General features: G+C 47.5%; 1 protein-coding gene across 1 annotated transcript in view; it reads right to left on the bottom strand.

Annotated features, from left to right (window-relative positions):
• The window catches only part of LOC145339616 (protein SSUH2 homolog), a 60099-nt gene extending 38561 nt beyond the window's left edge, over positions 1–21538 (bottom strand). Inside the window, exon 1 of the mRNA XM_080184118.1 lies at positions 21363–21538. Within this exon, the coding sequence (XP_080040244.1) occupies positions 21363–21387 (25 nt within the window). The 5' untranslated portion in view covers positions 21388–21538. The remainder of the gene's footprint in view (positions 1–21362) is intronic.
• Positions 21539–23363: the final 1825 nt, after the last annotated feature.

Here is a 23363-nt window from a genome sequence, read left to right as displayed (position 1 = left end):
CCACTGTCCGTGTCCCTTTACACAGAGAGGCCCGCTGTCAGCGTCCCTTTACACAGAGAGACCCACTGTCAGCGTCCCTTTACACAGAGAGGCCCACTGTCCGTGTCCCTTTACACAGAGAGACCCGCTGTCAGCGTCCCTTTACACAGGGAGTCCCACTGTCAGCGTCCCTTTACACAGAGAGACCCACTGTCAGCGTTCCTTTACACAGAGAGGCCCACTGTCAGCGTCCCTTTACACAGAGAGTCCCACTGTCCGTGTCCCTTTACACAGAGAGGCCCGCTGTCAGCGTCCCTTTACACAGAGAGACCCACTGTCAGCGTCCCTTTACACAGAGAGGCCCACTGTCCGTGTCCCTTTACACAGAGAGACCCGCTGTCAGCGTCCCTTTACACAGGGAGTCCCACTGTCAGCGTCCCTTTACACAGAGAGACCCACTGTCAGCGTCCCTTTACACAGAGAGGCCCACTGTCAGCGTCCCTTTACACAGAGAGACCCACTGTCAGCGTCCCTTTACACAGAGAGGCCCACTGTCAGCGTCCCTTTACACAGAGAGTCCCACTGTCAGTGTCCCTTTACACAGAGAGGCCCACTGTCAGCGTCCCTTTACACAGAGAGGCCCACTGTCAGCGTCCCTTTACACAGAGAGGCCCACTGTCAGTGTCCCTTTACACAGAGAGGCCCACTGTCCGTGTCCCTTTACACAGAGAGGCCCACTGTCAGCGTCCCTTTACACAGAGAGGCCCACTGTCAGCGTCCCTTTACACAGAGAGACCCACTGTCAGTGTCCCTTTACACAGAGAGACCCACTGTCAGTGTCCCTTTACACAGAGAGACCCACTGTCACTGTCCCTGACGAAGGGGCTAACCCGAAAGCTTGCGAGTATATTATCAAATAAATAGGTTGGACATAACCTGGTGTTGTCAGACTTTTTACTGTGAAGGGATGCTGACAGTGGGCCTCTCTGTGTAAAGGGACAGTGACAGTGGGCCTCTCTGTGTAAAGGGACACTGACAGTGGGTCTCTCTGTGTAAAGGGACGCTGACAGTGGGTCTCTCTGTGTAAAGGGACACTGACAGTGGGCCTCTCTGTGTAAAGGGACACTGACAGTGGGCCTCTCTGTGTAAAGGAACACGGACAGTGGGCCTCTCTGTGTAAAGGGACGCTGACAGTGGGTCTCTCTGTGTAAAGGGACACTGACAGTGGGCCTCTCTGTGTGAAGGGACGCTGACAGTGGGTCTCTCTGTGTAAAGGGACACTGACAGTGGGCCTCTCTGTGTAAAGGGACACTGACAGTGGGCCTCTCTGTGTAAAGGGACACTGACAGTGGGTCTCTCTGTGTAAAGGGACGCTGACAGTGGGCCTCTCTGTGTAAAGGGACACTGACAGTGGGCCTCTCTGTGTAAAGGAACACGGACAGTGGGCCTCTCTGTGTAAAGGGACAGTGACAGTGGGTCTCTCTGTGTAAAGGAACACGGACAGTGGGCCTCTCTGTGTAAAGGGACAGTGACAGTGGGTCTCTCTGTGTAAAGGAACACGGACAGTGGGCCTCTCTGTGTAAAGGGACACTGACAGTGGGCCTCTCTGTGTAAAGGGACGCTGACAGTGGGCCTCTCTGTGTAAAGGGACAGTGACAGTGGGCCTCTCTGTGTAAAGGGACAGTGACAGTGGGTCTCTCTGTGTAAAGGGACAGTGACAGTGGGCCTCTCTGTGTAAAGGGACAGTGACAGTGGGTCTCTCTGTGTGAAGGGACGCTGACAGTGGGCCTCTCAGGGCTAACCCGAAAGCTTGCGAGTATATTATCAAATAAATAGGTTGGACTAAAACCTGGTGTTGTCAGACTTTTTACTGTGTTTACGCCAGTCCAACGCCGGCATACCCACAGCGTCCCTTCACACAGAGAGGCCCACTGTCCGTGTCCCTTTACACAGAGAGACCCACTGTCAGTGTCCCTTTACACAGAGAGGCCTACTGTCAGCGTCCCTTTACACAGAGAGGCCCACTGTCAGTGTCCCTTTACACAGAGAGACCCACTGTCAGCGTCCCTTTACACAGAGAGGCCCACTGTCACTGTCCCTTTACACAGAGAGGCCCACTGTCAGCGTTCCTTTACACAGAGAGACCCACTGTCAGCGTTCCTTTACACAGAGAGGCCCACTGTCACTGTCCCTTTACACAGAGAGTCCCACTGTCAGCGTCCCTTTACACAGAGAGGCCCACTGTCAGCGTTCCTTTACACAGAGAGGCCCACTGTCAGCGTTCCTTTACACAGAGAGGCCCACTGTCCGTGTTCCTTTACACAGAGAGTCCCACTGTCAGTGTCCCTTTACACAAAGAGACCCACTGTCAGCGTTCCTTTACACAGAGAGGCCCACTGTCACTGTCCCTTTACACAGAGAGGCCCACTGTCAGTGTCCCTTTACACAGAGAGGCCCACTGTCCGTGTCCCTTTACACAGAGAGGCCCACTGTCAGCGTTCCTTTACACAGAGAGGCCCACTGTCAGCGTTCCTTTACACAGAGAGGCCCACTGTCAGTGTCCCTTTACACAGAGAGGCCCACTGTCAGCGTTCCTTTACACAGAGAGGCCCACTGTCAGCGTTCCTTTACACAGAGAGGCCCACTGTCCGTGTTCCTTTACACAGAGAGTCCCACTGTCAGTGTCCCTTTACACAGAGAGACCCACTGTCAGCGTTCCTTTACACAGAGAGGCCCACTGTCACTGTCCCTTTACACAGAGAGGCCCACTGTCAGCGTTCCTTTACACAGAGAGGCCCACTGTCACTGTCCCTTTACACAGAGAGGCCCACTGTCAGTGTCCCTTTACACAGAGAGGCCCACTGTCCGTGTCCCTTTACACAGAGAGGCCCACTGTCAGCGTTCCTTTACACAGAGAGGCCCACTGTCAGCGTTCCTTTACACAGAGAGGCCCACTGTCAGTGTCCCTTTACACAGAGAGGCCCACTGTCAGCGTTCCTTTACACAGAGAGGCCCACTGTCAGCGTTCCTTTACACAGAGAGGCCCACTGTCCGTGTTCCTTTACACAGAGAGTCCCACTGTCAGTGTCCCTTTACACAGAGAGACCCACTGTCAGCGTTCCTTTACACAGAGAGGCCCACTGTCACTGTCCCTTTACACAGAGAGGCCCACTGTCAGTGTCCCTTTACACAGAGAGGCCCACTGTCCGTGTCCCTTTACACAGAGAGGCCCACTGTCAGCGTTCCTTTACACAGAGAGGCCCACTGTCAGCGTTCCTTTACACAGAGAGGCCCACTGTCAGTGTCCCTTTACACAGAGAGGCCCACTGTCAGTGTCCCTTTACACAGAGAGGCCCACTGTCAGCGTCCCTTTACACAGAGAGGCCCACTGTCAGTGTCCCTTTACACAGAGAGGCCCACTGTCAGTGTCCCTTTACATAGAGAGGCCCACTGTCAGCGTCCCTTTACACAGAGAGGCCCACTGTCAGTGTCCCTTTACACAGAGAGGCCCACTGTCAGTGTCCCTTTATGATGTGGGTATGCCGGCGTTGGACTGGCGTAAACACAGTAAAAAGTCTGACAACACCAGGTTTTAGTCCAACCTATTTATTTGATAATATACTCACAAGCTTTCGGGGTTAGTCCCTTCATCAGGTGAATGGAGAGTTCTGGCCTCAGACAGAGCATATAAAGCGCTGACAGTTTAGAGATTACTGATTAGAATGCGAATCCTTACACCTAACCTGCTGTTCAAGACCTGAAGTGGCTGATAATGTGAGTGGAAGGAGCACTGATCACAGTTTAAAGAGATGTGTATTGTCTCCAGACAGTACAGTAAGTGAGGTTTTGCAAACCCAGGCAAGTCACGGGGGTTACAGATAGTGCGACATGAACCCAAGATCCCTGTTGAGACCGTCCTCATGTGTGCGGAACTTGGCTATCAGTCTCTGTTCAGCGACTGCGCTGTCGTGTGTCATGAAGGCCGCCTTGGAGAATGCTTACCCGAAGGTCAGAGGCTGAATGCCCGTGACCACTGAAGTGTTCGCCAACAGGAAGGGAACAGTCTTGCCTGGTGACTGTCGAGCAATGTTCATTCATCCGTTGTTGTAGCGTCTGCATGGTCTCCCCAATGTACCATGCTTCGGGACACCCTTTCTTGCAACGTATCAGGTAGACAATGTTGGCCGAGTTGCAAGAGTATTTACCATGTACCTGGTGGATGGTATTCTCACGTGTGATGATGGTATCCATGTCGATGATCCGGCATGTCTTGCAGAGGTTGCTGTGACAGGGTTGTGTGGTATTGTGGTCACTGTTCTCCTGAAGGCTGGGTAGTTTGCTGCAAACAATGGTCTGTTTGAGGTTGTGTGGTTGTCTGAAAGCAAGAAGTGGGGGTGTGGGGATAGCCCTGGCGAGATGTTCGTCTTCATCAATGATATGTTGAAGACTCCGGAGAAGATGTCATAGCTTCTCCGCTCCGGGGAAGTACTGGACGACGAAGGGTACTCTGTCCACTGTGTCCTGTGTTTGCCTTCTGAGGAGATCGGTGCGGTTTTTTGCTGTGGTGCATCGGAACTGCCGATCTATGAGTCGAGCACCATATCCTGTTCTTATGAGGGCATCTTTCAGGGTCTGGAGGTGTCTGTCACGATCCTCCTCAAATCCTGTGTATACGGAGGGCTTGTCCATAGGGAATGGCTTCTTTAACATGTTTAGGGTGGAAACTGGAGAAGTGGAGCATTGTGAGATTGTCTGTGGGCTTGCGGTACAGTGAGGTGCTGAGGTGACCGTCCTTAATGGAGATGCATGTGTCCAAGGATGCAACTGATTCTGGGGAATATCCATGGTGAGTCTGATGGTGGGGTGGAATTTGTTGATATCATCATATAGTTGTTTCAGTGATTGTTCACCATGAGGCCAAAGGAAGAAAATGTCATCGATGTATCTAGTGTACAGCATCGGTTGAAGATTCTGTGCAGGGAAGAAGTCTTGTTCGAACCTGTGCATGAAGATGTTGGCATATTGAGGTGCAAATTTGGTCCCCATGGCTGTTCCATGGGGACTTTACACAGAGAGGCCCACTGTCACTGTCCCTTCACACAGAGAGGCCCACTATCAGTGTCCCTTTACACAGAGAGTCCCACTGTCAGTGTCCCTTTATGATGTGGGTATGCCGGCGTTGGACTGGCGTAAACACAGTAAAAAGTCTGACAACACCAGGTTTTAGTCCAACCTATTTATTTGATAATATACTCACAAGCTTTCGAGGGGACAGCCTCTTCGTCACCTGACGAAGAGGCAGTCCCCTCGAAAGCTTGTGAGTATATTATCAAATAAATAGGTTGGACTAAAACCTGGTGTTGTCAGACTTTTTACAGTGTCCCTTTACACAGAGAGACCCACTGCCACTGTCCCTTTACACAGAGAGGCCCACTGTCAGCGTTCCTTCACACAGAGAGTCCCACTGTCAGCGTCCCTTTACACAGAGAGACCCACTGTCAGTGTCCCTTCACACAGAGAGGCCCACTGTCACTGTCCCTTTACACAGAGAGTCCCAATATCCGAATGTGCTTACACAGGGGTCCCACCGTGAGTGTGAGTTTGCAGAGAGAATTTCACTGTGTCCCTCTACAGAGAAGGCTCCACAAAGGGTGTTCCACAATCAGTGCCACTCAGCCTATAGAACCATAGGATCCTACAGTGCAGAAGGAGGTCATTCAGCCCATCGAGGCTGTACCAACCCTCTGAAAGAGCATCTTACTGCAGGAAACGTATGTAGACACTGGGGGAAATGTGCAAACTTCACACAAACAGTGGCCAAGGCTGGAATTGAATACGGTGTCTGGCACCATGAGGCAGCAGTGCTAACCACTCTGCCACCATGCCAGTTATCAGACAGGTACAGACTGGTAATGCAGATCTTTCAGCTGTTGGTGATATTGAAGCAATAAAGTTCATTACCAATTGTTATTTTTTTAAGTCGCCCAACTTCCTCCACCAGGCAAGAACTCATCAGGTTACATTTCTATGGGTACAAACGATCCCTGGAGCTCATGTCTATTTTATCTATGAGCCTAGGCCATAAGTTGTTTGAGCATGAAGTATTATCATAACCAAATCAAATATTGATTGAGCCACTGTTGTTGCATATTTTCTGTTGCCATTGGTGATCAGCCCTCTTTTTCTCTCGCATACTTGGGTGTAGATAATTATAACCATTACTTCCTCAGCTGCCTCTCTGTATGATTTCCTGTTAATCTGAGGCCCGAGAGAGGGTTTCTTATTGTTTAAAAGACATTGTCTCAGATATTGCTGGGGGCTACTGAATTGGATTGCATGAAGAACAGTTAGTTTCCGCCAGTAAGCAAGGAACCCTGTTGTTTGCCCTTAAAATATAAACTTCCTGGAAAAAATGAACTGACTTGTAGCATCTATGTAGAGAGGGAAACAGAGTTAATGATTCAGTTCTGTGATCTTTTATTAGAAATAGGCAAAGTTATAGATGTGATAGTTTTGAACAAGGTGTGGGTGGAAGACAGGAGAGATTTAATGTCAGAATAGTTAGTCATGCAAGGGCAAAGGAAAAGGAGATGGGGCAAGAAAATAAACAAAGGGCGTGCCTGTAGAACTGCTAACTGAAAAAAAACAACTGAAAGAAAGAAAAGGAAACAACATGGGGTGAATGGAGGTGACAGATTTTACCGTTTGAAACTGTTGAACTCAATGTTGAGTCTGGAACGCTATGAAGTGCCCGATGAAAAGATGAGGTACTCTTTTCCTGAAGCTTTTATGTCAAGCCTCACTAGAACAATGTTGTAGACCAAGAACCGAATTGGCAGCATGAGAGCAAGATAAAGAATGAAAATAATGGGCCACGGGAAGCTCGATTACACTTGCAGACAGGATGGAGGTGTTCCACAAAGGCGGTCACCAATCTGTGTTTGGTCTGCCGAGTATAAAGGAGACCACATTGTGTCAGGTTCAGTAGGTCCTCTAAGGCAATAGAACCTAACTTATTTTACATCATGGCACGTCTTTATACTATAAAAGATTTTGATGTACACATCTTATTTTCTCCAACTGAAGTGCCTTCTCGCAAAACGCTTTTATCACTTAAACCTCTTTAAAACATCTCAAGCCACCGTTTAATACAATTATAGTTTAAGAAGTTTACAATAAAACCCTTTTCACTATTTGCATGTCAAGTACAATATTGGAGCCTGTTTCTCCTTTACTTTATTGGCTTCTGTTTCTTAATCATGTCTTCTTCCCATTGTGGGAAATTTGCTTTTTTTACTTCTCCCTGTCTTCTATCCTGTGATTTGTTTCAACCTTTCCCTGACTCCTTTGCTTCTGATGTGGAGATGCCAGCGTTGGGCTGGGGTAAACACATTAAGAAGTCTCACAACACCAAATTAAAGTCCAACAGGTTTATTTGGTAACAAATGCCACTAACTTTCAGAGCGCTACTCCTTCATCAGGTGAGTGGGAGTTCTGTTCACAGGGCATAAATACTGCAGGAAAGGATGTCCCGAGGCATGGTACATTGGGGAGACCATGCAGACTCTATGACAACAGATGAATGAGCTTGACAATCACCAGACAAAACTGTTTTCTTCCTGTTAGGGAACACTTCAGCGGTCATGGGCATCCGACTCTGATCTTCAGGTCAGTGTTCTCCAAGGCAGCCTTCATGACACGTGACAGCACAGGGTCACTGAGCAGAGACTGATAGCCAAGTTCTGCACATATGAGGAAGGCCTCAACCAGGATCTTGGGTTCATTGCACACAATCTGTAACCCCCACGACTTGCCTGGGCTTGCAAAATCTCACTAACTATCCTGGAAACAATACACATCTCTTTAACCTGTGCTTAACGCTTCCTCCACTCACATTGTCTGTACCTTTAAGATTTGATTAGCTGTAAAGACTCACATTCCAATCATTATTCTGTAAATTGAGTTTATGTCTTTATATGCCCTGTTTATGAACAGAACTCCCACTCACCCAACGAAGGAGCAGCGCTCTGAAGCTCTAGTGGCGTTTGCTACCAAATAAACTTGTTGTCCTTTGCTTCTCCCAGGCTTTTGTGCCTTTCTTGTGGTTTGCTTTTTACCTTTCTCTTCAGCTCTGTGGTTGGCATTTCTAATTCCCAAAGTGCCTGGAATCTCCTGTGCCTGTGTCAGCCAGAAAAGGATCGCATGTGTGTGGTTCAGAATGTTTTATGTTGGTAACGCAAAGCGTGCATGCGCTGACCGTGAAAAGACCACATGTACAGTTCTGATTTTTTTAATATATCAGTTAGGCCCATGTGCATGACCAGTGTTAAAAAATTTGAACCACGGATGTGTGGCCCATTCCCAGCCAGCGCCCACACGATTCAGATTGCCAACATAAAACAATCAGAACCATGCATATGTAGCCCATTTCCAGCTGGTTCATGCACCAGAGGCCTGAGGTTCATCGGGATTTGGAGATGCTGACCATGGAGCTGAAAACAAAGATTAGATTTAGTTTATTTACCTTAATATTAAATCACTTTGAATCTTATTTTGCCGCACACTTGTGGATTCTTCACGGCACACTAGCGTTACACGGCACACTGATTGGGCCTATAATTTTCTGCCCCTGCCCTCACCACAGGTTTTCCTGAGACGGACATGGAGAGAGTTGATGGGCTTTTGCGTAGCTTGTCCATTCTGCAGGGAAGGATCGACTTCAGAGGGACCAGAAGATCACAAACCCATTTAGTGAAGAAATTTCTCCGTCATTGAATCATAGAATCCCTACAGTGCAAAAGAAGCCACTTGGCTCATTGAATCTGAACTGACTCTCTGACGGAATATCTTACCTAGACCATCTCTGCCGCCCTATCTGTTACCCTATTCCTAAAACCTCATTATCATGGTTAACCCATTCAAACCTAATCTTTAGACTGTGGGAAGAAACAGGAGCACCCACTGTTATCTGAATCCTAAATGATTGGCCTCTTATCCTGAGCTGTGGAAACAATCTCTCAGCATCTAAGCTTTCAAGACACCTTCCCCCCCACACCCCCCCTCCCCCGCCGTCCCATACTACCAATCTCTGCTGATTCTCTTTACTCTTAGCTCTGACGAACAGTCATCTAGACTCAAATCATTGGTTTTACTCTCTCCCCGCAGATGCTGTCAGACCTGCTGAGATTCTCCTTCAGAATTCTGTGGGTTTCCCTCCCAAACAGCACTGTGGATGTGCCTGTACCACCTGGACCGCAATGGTTTGAGAAGACAACTCACCATCACCTTCTCAAGAGAAATTAGGGATGGGCAATAAATGTTGGCCAAGTCAGTGATCCCGACATTCCATGAAAAAATAAAGTAAAAATTGCTGTTCAGATATTTTGTTTTTGATTTTTAAATGTTCTCCCTTGGCTATTCTCATGATGTCATGCACTACACAGTTTTATAATATATTTTGACACCTTAATGGGTGCCTTTCAAAAGTCCAAATACACAGAATCCATTTCTTCTATTTTATCTACAGTTCAAAATTAGAGATGTGCATATAAGATCGTTGATGATATGCAAGAGCTTGGATTAGCTGAGGATTAGATGAATGCTATATGTTTTGTTTTACTGGAGATTTGCTTAGGTTTCGTTTTGTTGGAAGTGAAACATTAGCAATTTTTTGGAAATGAAACCAGTGAAAAAAGTACCTTTGTGAACCATTGTTCAACAGTCTGGTAATAATTAGAATGGCTAGTTTGGTTATATGAGCAGTTCTAAACATAAGTAACTGCAGGCAGAATCAATTATGGCTTTCAAAAGATTAGTGAATAATTATCCGAACAGAATTTTTTGGAGGTCGCTTAATTCCATGACATTTAACTCTAAATCAAAACACATTCACACTGTAGCCCATTCCCTCACAATCTACCCCTGTCCCTCACATTCTACCCCTGTCTCTCACAATGTACCCTGCTCTCTCATACTGTACCTCTCTCCCTCACATTGTCCCTCTCCCCCTCACACTGTCCACCTCTGCCTCACACCGTCCACCTCTCTCTCCCTCACACTATACCACATTGGCCCATATGCTTCTGGGTTGCAGTTACAGGGAGTGGGGAGGGGGTGCAGGGAGGAGGGGGCAGAATCTGGGGAGGAGACTATATTTTACACTGCGGAGATGGTCACTGTAAGCACTCACTTGTAAAAATATACTTGTCCCAGGAATAGATTAGTTGATTTAGCTGCCTGGAGGCAAGCATTAAAAAAAATCAAAGAATAAACAAGAAATTCATTGAAGGGAACATCTCTTTCAAGCAGTTTAGTTTAGAACAAGCTGATAGAGGGAATATTCTGCTGAAATTCATTGTGCTGGCTAAAAGCATTTAAATCCCTTGATAACTGAAAGATGCTAACAGTGAGTTGGATGCCTGGGAAAGCAAAGCCAAGAAGAGAGAGGGTTCAAAGGGCAAGATCACAGGTTTAAAGAACATTAGAAGTAGGTGGCCCACACCTAAGATGCGAGTGACAGCCATGTTCAATTGGAAGTCTATAACCGGGGGAGGGCAGTTGGAACAGATTCAAATGAAAAACCTTGTCAGAAGGAAATGAAATGTTGAAGGAATCTCAATCTTTCTATCAATCTTTGAAACAGTCCTCAGAGCAATGCTTAATCATTCACTTGCTGGTGTCTGAGGGGTATGTCAAATGGGTGTGGAAGGAAATTTGTGTCAAGTTCAGTTTATGGTAAAAGTGACAATGTTCAGGATACTTTGAATATCTTTAACGTAACTGATTACTTAAAATGATGTAGATATTAGTATTTATGTGCCTCATTTTTGAGTAGTAGAATTCTTTGGTTTTATCAGTGACCCTTGTGGTTTATTCATTTAATAAATACCTGGATTTTTGATTTTAAAGAAATTAAAATGTTACTGGTCTCCACTGACATCGTAACAGTACGCTGCTCCTTCCGACTGTAGCTTGCTCCTTCAGACTGTACAGTACACCTCCAGACTGTACCCTGCTGTCACAGTCAGTACCCAATCCCTCAGACTGAACCCTGCTCCCTCAGACCATACCCTTCTCCCTCAGTCTGTACCCCACTCTCTCAGACCGTACCCTGCTCCCTCAGACAGTGCACGGCTCCCTCAGACTGTACCCCGCTTCCTCAGACCGTACCCCGCTCCCTCAGACTGTACCCCGCTCCCTCAGACCGTACCCTCCTCCGTCAGACCGTACTCTCCTCCCTCAGACTGAACCCTTCTCCCTCAGACAGAACCATCAGAGCGGCACGGTAGCACAGTGGTTAGCACTGCTGCTTCACAGCTCCAGGGACCTGGGTTCGATTCCTGGCTTGGATCACTGTCTGTGTGGAGTTTGCATATTGTCCTCATGTCTGCCTGGGTTTCCTCCGGGTGCTCCAGTTTCCTCCCACGGTCAAAAGATGTGCAGGTTAGGTTAATTGGCCGTGCTAAGTTGCCCCTTAGTGTCTCACGATGCATAGGTTAGAGGGATTAGTGGGTAAATATGTGGGTATATAGGGATAGGCCTGGGTGGGATTGTGGTCGGTGCAGACTTGATGGGCCAAATGGCTTCTTTCTGCACTGTAGGGTTTCTAACCCTGCTCCCTCAGACCGTACCCCACTCCCTCAGACTGAACCCCGCTCGCTCAGACCGTACCCCACTCCCTCAGACTGAACCCCGCTCGCTCAGACCGTACCCCGCTCCCTCAGACTGAACCCCGCTCGCTCAGACCGTACCCCGCTCCCTCAGACTGAACCCCGCTCCCTCAGACCGTACCCCGCTCCCTCAGACCGTACCCCGCTCCCTCAGACTGAACCCCGCTCCCTCAGACCGTACCCCGCTCCCTCAGACCGTACCCCGCTCCCTCAGACTGAACCCCGCTCCCTCAGACCGTACCCTGCCCCCTCAGACCGTACCCCGCTCCCTCAGACCGTACCCCGCTCCCTCAGACAGAACGCTGCTCCCTCAGACAGAACCCTGCTCCCTCAGATCGAACCCCGCTCCCTCAGACTGAACCCCGCTCCCTCAGACTGAACCCCGCTCCCTCAGACCGTACCCCGCTCCCTCAGACCGTACCCCGCTCCCTCAGACAGAACGCTGCTCCCTCAGACTGAACCCCGCTCCCTCAGACTGAACCCCGCTCCCTCAGACAGAACCCCGCTCCCTCAGACTGAACCCCGCTCCCTCAGACAGAACCCCGCTCCCTCAGACCGTACCCTGCTCCCTCAGACTGTACCTTGCTCCCTCAGACCATACTCTCCTCCCTCAGGCAGAACTCTGCTCCTCAGACTGCATCCTGCTCCCTCAGACCGTGCCCTGCTCCTCAGACCGTGCCCTGTTCCCTCAGATAAGAACCCCGCTGAACTTCATCAGTTAAGAGAATGCCCATCTCCCACACCTCTTCTGGCTGTCAGGCCCCAGCTGCAGCTGCTGGCTGACCGTCCACTCTCATGGTCTGGCTGCTTTGACAAATCATAGATCATTAAAATAAATTTCCTTCAGAAGATGGCTCCATTCTGGGCTGGCCCTTCACCCCTCTCTTTCTGAACATTGTCGGCAGCTCCCACCTTGGGGTTGCCAATGTGTCACCAGTGGAGAGCCTTCTATTGGCTCTCCAGCCTCAGAAGCCCATCCACTGTCTTTAATTACATAAGGGGCATGCCCTCCAACCGCTACTTGGCCAGTTTGCCAAAGTCTGCGACAGCAAGACTGTTCCTGTCATCATGTGGGATCAGGATCCACATTTGATCCTGACATCAGGATCCCTCAGACTGAACCCCGCTCCCTCAGACCGAACCCCGCTCCCTCAGACCGAACCCCGCTCCCTCATACTGAACCCTGCTCCCTCAGACTGAACCCCACTCCCTCATACTGAACCCCGCTCCCTCAGACAGAAACCCGCTCCCTCAGACAGAACCCCGCTCCCTCAGACTGAACCCCGCTCCCTCATACTGAACCCCGCTCCCTCAGACAGAAACCCGCTCCCTCAGACAGAACCCCGCTCCCTCAGACTGAACCCCGCTCCCTCAGACTGAACCCCGCTCCCTCAGACAGAACCCCGCTCCCTCAGACTGAACCCCGCTCCCTCAGACAGAACCCCGCTCCCTCAGACAGTACCCCGCTCCCTCAGACTGAACCCCGCTCCCTCAGACAGTACCCCGCTCCCTCAGACAGTACCCCGCTCCCTCAGACAGTACCCCGCTCCCTCAGACAGTACCCCGCTCCCTCAGACCGAACCCCGCTCCCTCAGACCGAACCCCGCTCCCTCAGACTGAACCCCGCTCCCTCAGACCGAACCCCGCTCCCTCAGACCGAACCCCGCTCCCTCAGACTGAACCCCGCTCCCTCAGACCGAACCCCGCTCCCTCAGACCAAACAGAAAATCCAGTCCAGACATGAAACGTTGAAGGTACTGCAGTGAAGTACCTACGATCCCAGTGTGAAGAATATGAGATAAGATTGGAGAAAACTGGGCTACCCAGCCAGTCTCACACACCCTGGTACCCTGCAATAAAGCACAGAAAGGCTACCTGTCTAAGCAGAGCTCATCTTTCATCCTATTTGGAAACTATCTGCTCAGTTTCACTCATTTCTCACTTAGTAACTTTTCTAAATATTTGTTTTCATGAAAATATTGATGGACAGAGGCAAAATAATTTCTTTTGCAGCAAGACTCATTGAGCAGGGAGGTCTACCCTATGTTTCCACAGAACCTGCGGGACTTGGACAGGAGCAGTTGCAGTGGAGAAATGCCTGATCTACAATGCAGCTTTTCAAAAATGGACATGTGCATCTTCAGGCTCTTCAATTGTCACGTGTGTGTCCAGTGAATTTTGACATGCTGTACATGGCAGTGATGCTATCAGCTGTTGCATCCTATTATTAAACAAACAATGATGGATGAAAGTAGAAGAGCAGTTTAGTGTGTGGCAGTTTGAGTGCACTCGCTCCTACACATCCTTATTTGCTGCTTTACACTTTATTAAAAGCATCGGCAAACTTCTTGCACACCTTAGGAAAGTAAGGAACAGCAAAAGTCTACTCAATCTTGTCACACTTGTTCTTCCTGCAATTCGGTTTTGGCTTATCGGCAACATAATTCCAATATCCGTAAATGCCCCAATCTAACAAAAGTCTGTCAATCCCAAATCTGAAAATTTCAATAGGCACGTGTCCATTGCCTCTTTGGGCAGCTTGAGGAAGTTTCAGAGTTTCACTACCGCTTGTATAAAAAAGTACTTCCTGATTTCACTTCTACATAGTTAGTTTCTATTTCAAGTTCACACTTTCTTTTTCTGGGTTTCATTGATTAACATGGCCTAATTCTTCCAGCGTTTGATGAGGGTGAGAACAGAGCCAAGTATTGAAAATGTGCATCATAGGTTAATCTGCTTTAGGCCCCTGGAAGTTCGTACCTTGGCACAGAATCTTTATGTATTCTGTTTAATAAGATAACAAATATACCAAGCAATGCAAACAGTAGGGTGTTGTCTTCCAAATTGAGGTGAGTTGGAGGGTCAGCCTGTTGTAATCCGTGGATGACAGTGGCGTCACAGTAATGTCACTGGACTGATAATCCAGAGGCCCAAGTTAATATTATGAACATGGCATGATGGAATTAGCATTCAATTAATAAATTTAGATTTGGGGAAGAAAAAAAATTGCTAATCTCTGTTTTTGGAATGCTGCCGGGATAGTTTCCTTGAACAGTGTGTGTTGGAGCTGACGAGGGAGCGAGCTATCTTGGATCTGGTGTTATGTAATGAGGCGGGTAGAATTAGGGACCTTGCGGTGAAGGATCCTCTTGGGGAGAGTGATCATTGTATGGTGGAGTTTCTGGTGCAGATGGAGGAGGAGAAAGTGGGTTCCCGGACACGCATCCTTTGTTTGAACAGAGGGGAGTACGGTAGGATGAGAGAAGAATTGGCGAATGTTGACTGGGGGAGCGCGTTGGAAGGTAGGTCTGCTGAGGAGCAGTGGAGGATCTTTAAGGAGATCTTTCTTGGTGCTCAGCAGAAATTTATTCCGATGGTTAAAAAGGACCGTAGGAGGAGAGGTAATAAGCCGTGGATAACGAAGGAGGTGAAGGAAAGTGTTAAATTAAAAGCGGAGGCGTTTAGAGTAGCTAAGAGTAGTGGGCGAGAAGAGGATTGGGAGAGGTTTAAATGTCAACAAAGATTGACAAAGAAGTTGATAAAGAAGGGTAGGAGAAACTATGAAGCTGGGCTAGCGCTTAATATAAAAAAGGATAGCAAGAGTTTTTATAAATATATAAAAAGGAAGAGGCTGGCTAGGGTGAACGTTGGACCCTTAGAGGATGAGAGGGGGGACTTAGTGGTAGGGGATGGGGAAATGGCTGAGGTCTTGAATAACTTATTTGTTTCGATTTTCACGGAGGAAGACGTGAATAATTTGCCGGGTGTTAGCGATGGAAAGGTGGTAGGACTGGAGAGTCTCAATGACATTATTGTTACTAGAGAGGCAGTGCTCGACAGACTGGAGGGGCTGATTGTGGACAAGTCCCCAGGACCGGATGGAATGCATCCAAGGGTTCTGAAAGAAATGGCGGAGGTGATAGTGGCTGCCTTGGTGGTTATTTTCCAAACGTCGCTGGATTCCAGGGAAGTGCCGGAAGATTGGAAAACGGTTAATGTTACGCCGTTGTTTAAGAAGGGTGCCAGGCAAAAGGCAGGGAATTATAGGCCGGTTAGTTTAACGTCTGTTGTAGGTAAAATGTTAGAATCCGTCATCAAGGAGGAAATAGCGAGGCATCTTGAGGGGAATTGCTTGATAGAGCAGACGCAGCACGGTTTCGTTAAGGGGAAGTTGTGTCTGACAAATTTATTGGAATTCTATGAGGATGTGTCTAGGGCGGTAGATAGAGGAGAGCCGGTGGATGTGGTCTTTCTTGATTTTCAGAAGGCGTTTGACAAGGTACCTCACAAGAGGTTATTGCAGAAGGTAAGGGGGCATGGAGTTGGGGGTAGGGTGTTAGCGTGGATAGAGGATTGGTTGTCAAATAGGAGGCAGAGAGTGGGGGTTAATGGGTGTTATTCAGATTGGCGGTTGGTGACTAGTGGAGTGCCCCAGGGGTCAGTGCTGGGGCCTCAGCTATTTACCATTTATATAGATGATCTGGAGGAGGGAACCGAGTGTAGGGTGTCGAAATTTGCTGATGACACCAAGATTGGGGGAGCGGCAAATTGCGCAGAGGCTGTGGAGAGTCTGCAGAAGGATCTAGATAGGCTGGGCGAATGGGCCAGGAAATGGCAAATGGAATTTAATGTTGGCAAGTGCAAGGTGGTTCACTTTGGTAGGAATAATGGTAAGAAGGATTATTACTTACGTGGCGAAAAACTGCAGCAGGCGACGGTGCAGAGGGACCTCAGGGTCCTTGTGCACGAGTCGCAAAAACCCAGCCTGCAGGTGCAGCAGGTGGTCAGGAAGGCGAATGGGATGCTGGCCTTCATAGCGAGGGGGATTGAATATAAAAGTAGGGAGGTCTTGCTGCGGCTGTATAGGGCATTGGTGAGGCCGCAGCTGGAGTACTGTGTGCAGTTTTGGTCGCCGTACTTACGCAAGGATATTTTGGCCTTGGAGGGAGTGCAGAGGAGGTTTACTAGGCTGATTCCGGAGTTGAGGGGGTTGAGCTATGAGGAGAGGCTGAATAAACTAGGCTTGTACTCGTTAGAGTTTATAAGAATGAGGGGAGATCTCATTGAGACATATAAGATGATGAATGGGATGGATAGGGTAGAGGTGGAGAGACTCTTCCCGCTCAGAAAGGACAGTAGGACTAGGGGGCACAGCCTCAAGATAAAGGGGGGGCGGTTCAGAACGGAGTTGAGGAGGAACTTCTTCACTCAAAGGATGGCGAATCTCTGGAATTCTCTGCCTGTTGAGGTGGTGGAGGCTGCCTCGCTAAATATTTTTAAGATGCGGGTTGATGGGTTTTTGATAAGCGAGGGGATTAAGGGTTATGGGGAGAGGGCGGGAATGTGGAACTGAGCCACGACAGATCAGCCATGATCTTATTGAATGGCGGGGCAGGCTCGAAGGGCTAGATGGCCTACTCCTGCTCCTATTTCTTATGTTCTTATGTTCTTATGATGCCATAAATTGAACGTTGTAAAGAAAACAAATGGTTCACAAATGCCCTTAAGGGAAGGATGTCTGGTCTATGTGTGACTTTTGACCTACAGTGATGTGGTTGACTCTTAACTGCCCTCTGAAATGGTCTAGCAAGCCACTCAGCAATGAGGGATGGGTAACAAATGCTGGCCCTGCCAGTGACAATGACATCCCATGAATGAATAAAGAAGGTAATATTTTCAAAGGGGCATGTTTATGAAGAAGCATGAACAACAAAAAGTTTGATAAATTATTTACTGTGACGGAAGGAAAAAATGGAATGGTGACGACTGTGACTATCTTGCCCTCTCTTTGTGTCAACAAATCTCATAAACCTTACTTTATTCTCTGCTTACAGTGGTTGTCAACCTTACAGTGGTTAACATTGCTGCCTCACAGTGCCAGGGACCCAGGTTCAATTCTGCCTTGGGTCACTGTCTGTGTGGAGTTTGCATGTTCTCCCCATGTCTGCATGAGTTTCTTCTGGGTTCTCCCATTTCCTCCCACAGTCCAAAAGACACACTGGTTATGTGCATCGGCCATGCTAAATTCTCCCTCAGTGTACCCAAACAGGTGCTGGAATGTGGCGACGAGGGGATTTTCACATTTCAGCGTTAATGCAAGCCTACTTATGACTAATAAATAAAGTTTACTTTTTTCTATGCGTGAGATTGACTAAAAGTGTTGAAATAGTCCTTGTGAACACCACCCCCTCCAAAAATTATAAAAATAAATGGAAGTCTGATGGACTCCATAAGAGTTAGAAATTTAAAGCATAGAACGGGTTTCAGCAGAGAACAGGCCATTCAGCCCATTTAGCCCAGTATCAGATGCCCGAAAGAAAACAGTGATGTTAATACCAAATCATTTTTTTAAGAATTGTCTTACAGTATCCAAAATTATTATAATTAATTCAACCAATTCGGAAAATGCAGAAATCTGATGGCAGAGGCTCCAAAGATAATCTTGCGTCTAAGTCACAACGTTCAAGTTTAAGTCTCAATCAAGGCTGACTCCTCCAGTGGGGTATTGAGGGAGTGCTGCACTGTCAGAGGTGTCATCTTTTGGATGAGACTGAGGTCACATCTGCCTGCTCAGGTGGACGTAAAAGATCCCATGGCATCATTTCAAGAAAGAGCAAGGGAGTTATCCCCAGTGACCTGGCCAATATTTACCCTCTATCAACATCACAAAGAAACAGATTATCTGGTTATTGTCACATTTCTGTTTGAGAGAGTTAGTTGGCTGCCTTGTTTTCCACATTATAACAGTGATTACATTTCAACATTAGCTGTAAAGTGCTTTGAGGTGTCAGGTGCCATGGTGGAGTTTCTGTTGCAGATGGAGGAGGAGAAAGTGGGTTCCCGGACACGTGTCCTTTGTTTGAATAGAGGGGAGTATGGTAGGATGAGAGAAGAATTGGCGAATGTGGACTGGGGGAGCGCGTTGGAAGGTAGGTCTGCTGAGGAGCAGTGGAGGATCTTTAAGGAGATCTTTCTTGGTGCTCAGCAGAAATTTATTCCGATGGTTAAAAAGGACAGTAGGAAGAGAGGTAATAAGCCGTGGATAACGAAGGAGGTGAAGGAAAGTGTTAAATTAAAAGCGGAGGAATTTAGAGTAGCTAAGAGCAGTGGGCGAGAAGAGGATTGGGAGAGGTTTAAATGTCAACAAAGATTGACAAAAAAGTTGATAAAGGAGGGTAGAAGAAGCTATGAAGCTGGGCTAGCGCTTAATATAAAAAAGGATAGCAAGAGTTTTTATAAATATATAAAAAGGAAGAGGCTGGCTAGGGTGAACGTTGGTCCCTTAGCGGATGAGAAAGGGGACCTAGTGGTAGGGGATGGGGATATGGCTAAGGTCTTGAATAACTTTTTTGTTTCTGTCTTCACGGAGGAGGACGTGAATAATTTGCCGGGTGTTAGCGATGGAAAGGTGGTAGGACTGGAGGGTCTTAATGACATTACTGTTACTAGAGAGGTGGTGCGCAACAGACTGGAGGGGCTGATTGTGGACAAGTCCCCAGGACCGGATGGAATGCATCCGAGGGTTCTGAAAGAAATGGCGGAGGTGATAGTGGATGCCTTGGTGGTTATTTTCCAGACGTCGCTGGATTCCGGGGAAGTGCCAGAGGATTGGAAAACGGCTAATGTTACGCCGTTGTTTAAGAAGGGTGCCAGGCAAAAGGCGGGGAATTACAGGCCGGTTAGTTTAACGTCTGTGGTAGGTAAAATGTTAGAATCCGTCATTAAGGAGGAAATTGCGAGGCATCTTGAAGGGAATTGCTTGATAGGGCAGACGCAACACGGTTTCATTAAAGGGAAGTCGTGTCTGACAAATTTACTGGAGTTCTATGAGGATGTGTCTAGGGCGGTGGATAGAGGAGAGCCGGTGGATGTGGTCTTTCTGGATTTTCAGAAGGCGTTTGATAAGGTACCTCACAAGAGGTTACTGCAGAAGGTCAGAGGACATGGAGTTGGGGGTAGGGTGTTAGCGTGGATAGAGGATTGGTTGTCAAATAGGAGGCAGAGAGTGGGGGTCAATGGGTGCTATTCGGATTGGCGGTTGGTGACTAGTGGGGTGCCCCAGGGGTCGGTGCTGGGGCCTCAGCTATTTACCATTTATATAGATGATCTGGAGGAGGGAACCGAGTGTAGGGTGTCGAAATTTGCTGATGACACCAAGATTGGGGGAAAGGCAAATTGTGCGGAGGGTGTGGAGAGTCTGCAGAAGGATCTAGATAGGCTGGGCGAATGGGCCAGGAAATGGCAAATGGAATTTAATGTTGGCAAGTGTGAGGTGGTCCACTTTGGTAGGAAGAATGGTAGGAAGGACTATTACTTACGTGGCGAAAAACTGCAGCAGGCGACGGTGCAGAGGGACCTCGGGGTCCTTGTGCATGAGTCGCAAAAACCCAGCCTGCAGGTGCAGCAGGTGGTCAGGAAGGCGAATGGGATGCTGGCCTTCATAGCGAGGGGGATTGAATATAAAAGTAGGGAGGTCTTGCTGCAGCTGTATAGGGCATTGGTGAGGCCGCAGCTGGAGTACTGTGTGCAGTTTTGGGCGCCGCACCTGCGCAAGGATATTTTGGCCTTGGAGGGAGTGCAGAGGAGGTTTACTAGGCTGATACCGGAGTTGAGGGGGTTGAGCTATGAGGAGAGGCTGAATAAACTAGGCTTGTACTCGTTAGAGTTTAGAAGAATGAGGGGAGATCTCATTGAGACGTATAAGATGATGAATGGGATGGATAGGATAGAGGTGGAAAGACTCTTCCCGCTCAAAAAAGACAGTAGGACTAGGGGGCACAGCCTCAAGATAAAGGGGGGGCGGTTCAGAACGGAGTTGAGGAGGAACTTCTTCACTCAAAGGGTGGTGAATCTCTGGAATTCTCTGCCCGTTGAAGTGGTGGAGGCTGCCTCGCTAAATATTTTTAAGAAGCGGGTTGATGGGTTTTTGATAAGAGAAGGGATTAAGGGTTATGGGGAGAGGGCGGGAAAGTGGAACTGAGCCACGACAGATCAGCCATGATCTTATTGAATGGCGGGGCAGGCTCGAAGGGCCAGATGGCCTACTCCTGCTCCTATTTCTTATGTTCTTATGTTCTTATGTGCCATGAACAGTGCTACATAAACACACATCTTTCAATCTTCCTGATATCAGATCAGCTTGTACATCATTAGGGTTTCTTTGTGGAACCTACTGGGGTATGAGGATCCACGTTTGAAAACATTGGCTCGTGTCTAAGCTCCTTTCCAGGCAACAAGCTTCAAATGAGACCCAAAACTTAGAATCTTGTCAATGCCTCCCCAGGCATTCAAGCTCAAACTGATAGACCAGATTTGGGAATTCAAAACACAATTTGTTGTTTTACAACAGCTGCTTGCTAGGAGCTGAGACACTCCTTCTAAATTGACAGATGCACTCCAAATTATTTTATTTCTAACCAGATCCATTTCAGGAACATTTCTCTGTGTATTTCAACCACATTAAGAATCTTGTTTCTATGCACCAGAAGTACTTGGAGCTTTGAGAAATATCTGCTATACGCACACAGTAATCTGTCTGTACAGACCCTGATTAGCCTGCTGCGTGGCCTCACAGCCTTGATACTGGAGGACCCTGTTTTTTTGTTGAGACCATAAGTTAGAAGTGGCTTTACAGATCATACAGAACTATCAATAACATATGCTTTTTCACTGCAAAAGGGCAGTGGTCACAAGTGTGAACTGCAGTTGACTTACATGAGTCTGCTTGTTGAGGTTCCATGATTCACCAGTTCAAAAGTTTATGTTGAAAACAATGATTCTTGTTCAAAGAGACTATCGGGAAATCTAAGTAAGCTGATCTAAACACAGTTGAACAATGAATCCACAACTCTCTCTTCAGCACAGCAGAAATATGGTAAAAGGCTGCAACGAAAAACAACTGCATTTTATTTATGAAAGGTCTTAGAACTTTCACTTCAAAGTTAGAACCACAGAGTCAGGAAGTACTGGGTTTGCAAATCTGACGGAAGAGACAGTTCCCTGACGATTGGATTTTCATTCTGGGCCGGGTTTTAACACAGGCTAGGGTTGCTGTCCCCAGAAAGAGTGCAAAAGCAGCTACAGGGACTGCAGAGACAAGCTATGTGAAAGGCCCACCTTGCTAATTCTGGACTTAGACTCAGTTTCTAAAACAAAAAATCAATAAAATAAAAAATAGCCCTCACACTCCCCATGCCCCGATACCAGTTTAAAGTCAACTCTTGTCTCTCACCAATCATCCCATGCCCTTACTCCTCAATGCCAACTTATCTGGTATTCACCTTGGGCAGATCTCGGGAACCATGCTGAGATAAAATAAAGCTTTAAATATCTATTGCTGATTTTATATTTTTAAACACACTGTCACTTATAAAAATCCAATCACTACCTTTACATTCCTTCAGCTACATAATCCTTCATGAAAACAAACATTTCATTAGTGCTTAATCTTCTATTAAAACAATCTTTTGTAATCTAGCCTCACATGGATTGTAACGATTCAAGAAGGCAGTTCACCATTACTTTCTCAAGGGCAATTATGTTGGCACAGTAAGTTCCCAAGAGTTTACCTACTTTTTATACAAATTCATGCCTACTTTTAAAAATCCCAATGGGCAATTTACCTGTCCAAAAAAAGCATGTGACCTCTCCAGTTGGCATCTTACTCTTTCCTAAAGGGTATCCTGCTTTCCAAAGATCTCCAAGGAAGGATGCTCTTGCTGTCACGGAAGTGCAGAGATTTAATAGATTGATTCCTAGGATAGCGGGACTGACATGTCAGGAGAGATTGAGTCAGTTAAGATTATATTCCCTGGAGTTCAAAAGAATGAGAGAGGCGTTGCTTTGGCGACTTTGTTTTGTCTTATTTGTCTCATTTGGCGAAGAAATCGCCAAGGTTTTTGTCATCCCGATTGATCATGCTGGGCTGGGAGTCAGGGCTGAGCTGAATACTCATGGTCATCCCAGCTTGGTCACTTAGGGAGACAGGTTGGTGCAGGAGGGACCAGGAGCTGGCCAGAGCCACCTGGAGTAGACTGGACAGGGATACAGAAACTAGGGACAGCATTGGCAATGGATGGTCCGCACCATTTTGCCATCTGGGTTGCTGGAATTGTCCTCCTGAAACTTCACTGGGAGACTGCAACATCCACACCTTTCCATCTACTGCCAGTGCACACAGTGATCCAAACCCCAGGGTTTTAACTGGGGATTCAGTAAAATGTAACTCTAATCGAGTCTCGCACTGTAAGCGGACTCAACCAATCAGAGTCCGACGTTGCTCTGCATTTCCTGTTGTTAGTCTTGGGTAGGCCTATCAGCAAATGCAGAGCTATCAGCTCTGATTGGGCCCCAATAGCTACTGGCCAGTATGGGGTCCCTCTATTGGTAAGGCCTGTGCTGAGACACGGTGTGTTTCATTGTAAGTCCTCCTTTGTAAGCTATTACATTATGGCGATAGGTTGCACAAACTTGGCTTGTATTCCCACGAGTTTAGACTGTTGAAGTGTCTAAAATGATAAAAGCATTCAGTAAGGTAGATACAGAAAAACTGTTTCTTCTGATGGGAGGGTCCAAAACAAAGATAAAAAGGCCTTAATAGAGCTTGTCATTTAGACATGAAATCAGGAAAATCTTTTTCATATAGCTCTGTCGATCATTTATTCAATTTAATACCTCTTCAGAGGTGCATCAGGTTGGAAGCACCCCTGGGTCCTT

Source organism: Carcharhinus amblyrhynchos, chromosome 3, assembly GCF_965287045.1.
Source record: "Carcharhinus amblyrhynchos chromosome 3, sCarAmb.v2.hapA, whole genome shotgun sequence".
NCBI classification, from domain to species: domain Eukaryota; kingdom Metazoa; phylum Chordata; class Chondrichthyes; order Carcharhiniformes; family Carcharhinidae; genus Carcharhinus; species Carcharhinus amblyrhynchos.
This window is presented reverse-complemented; position numbering and strand designations above follow the sequence as displayed.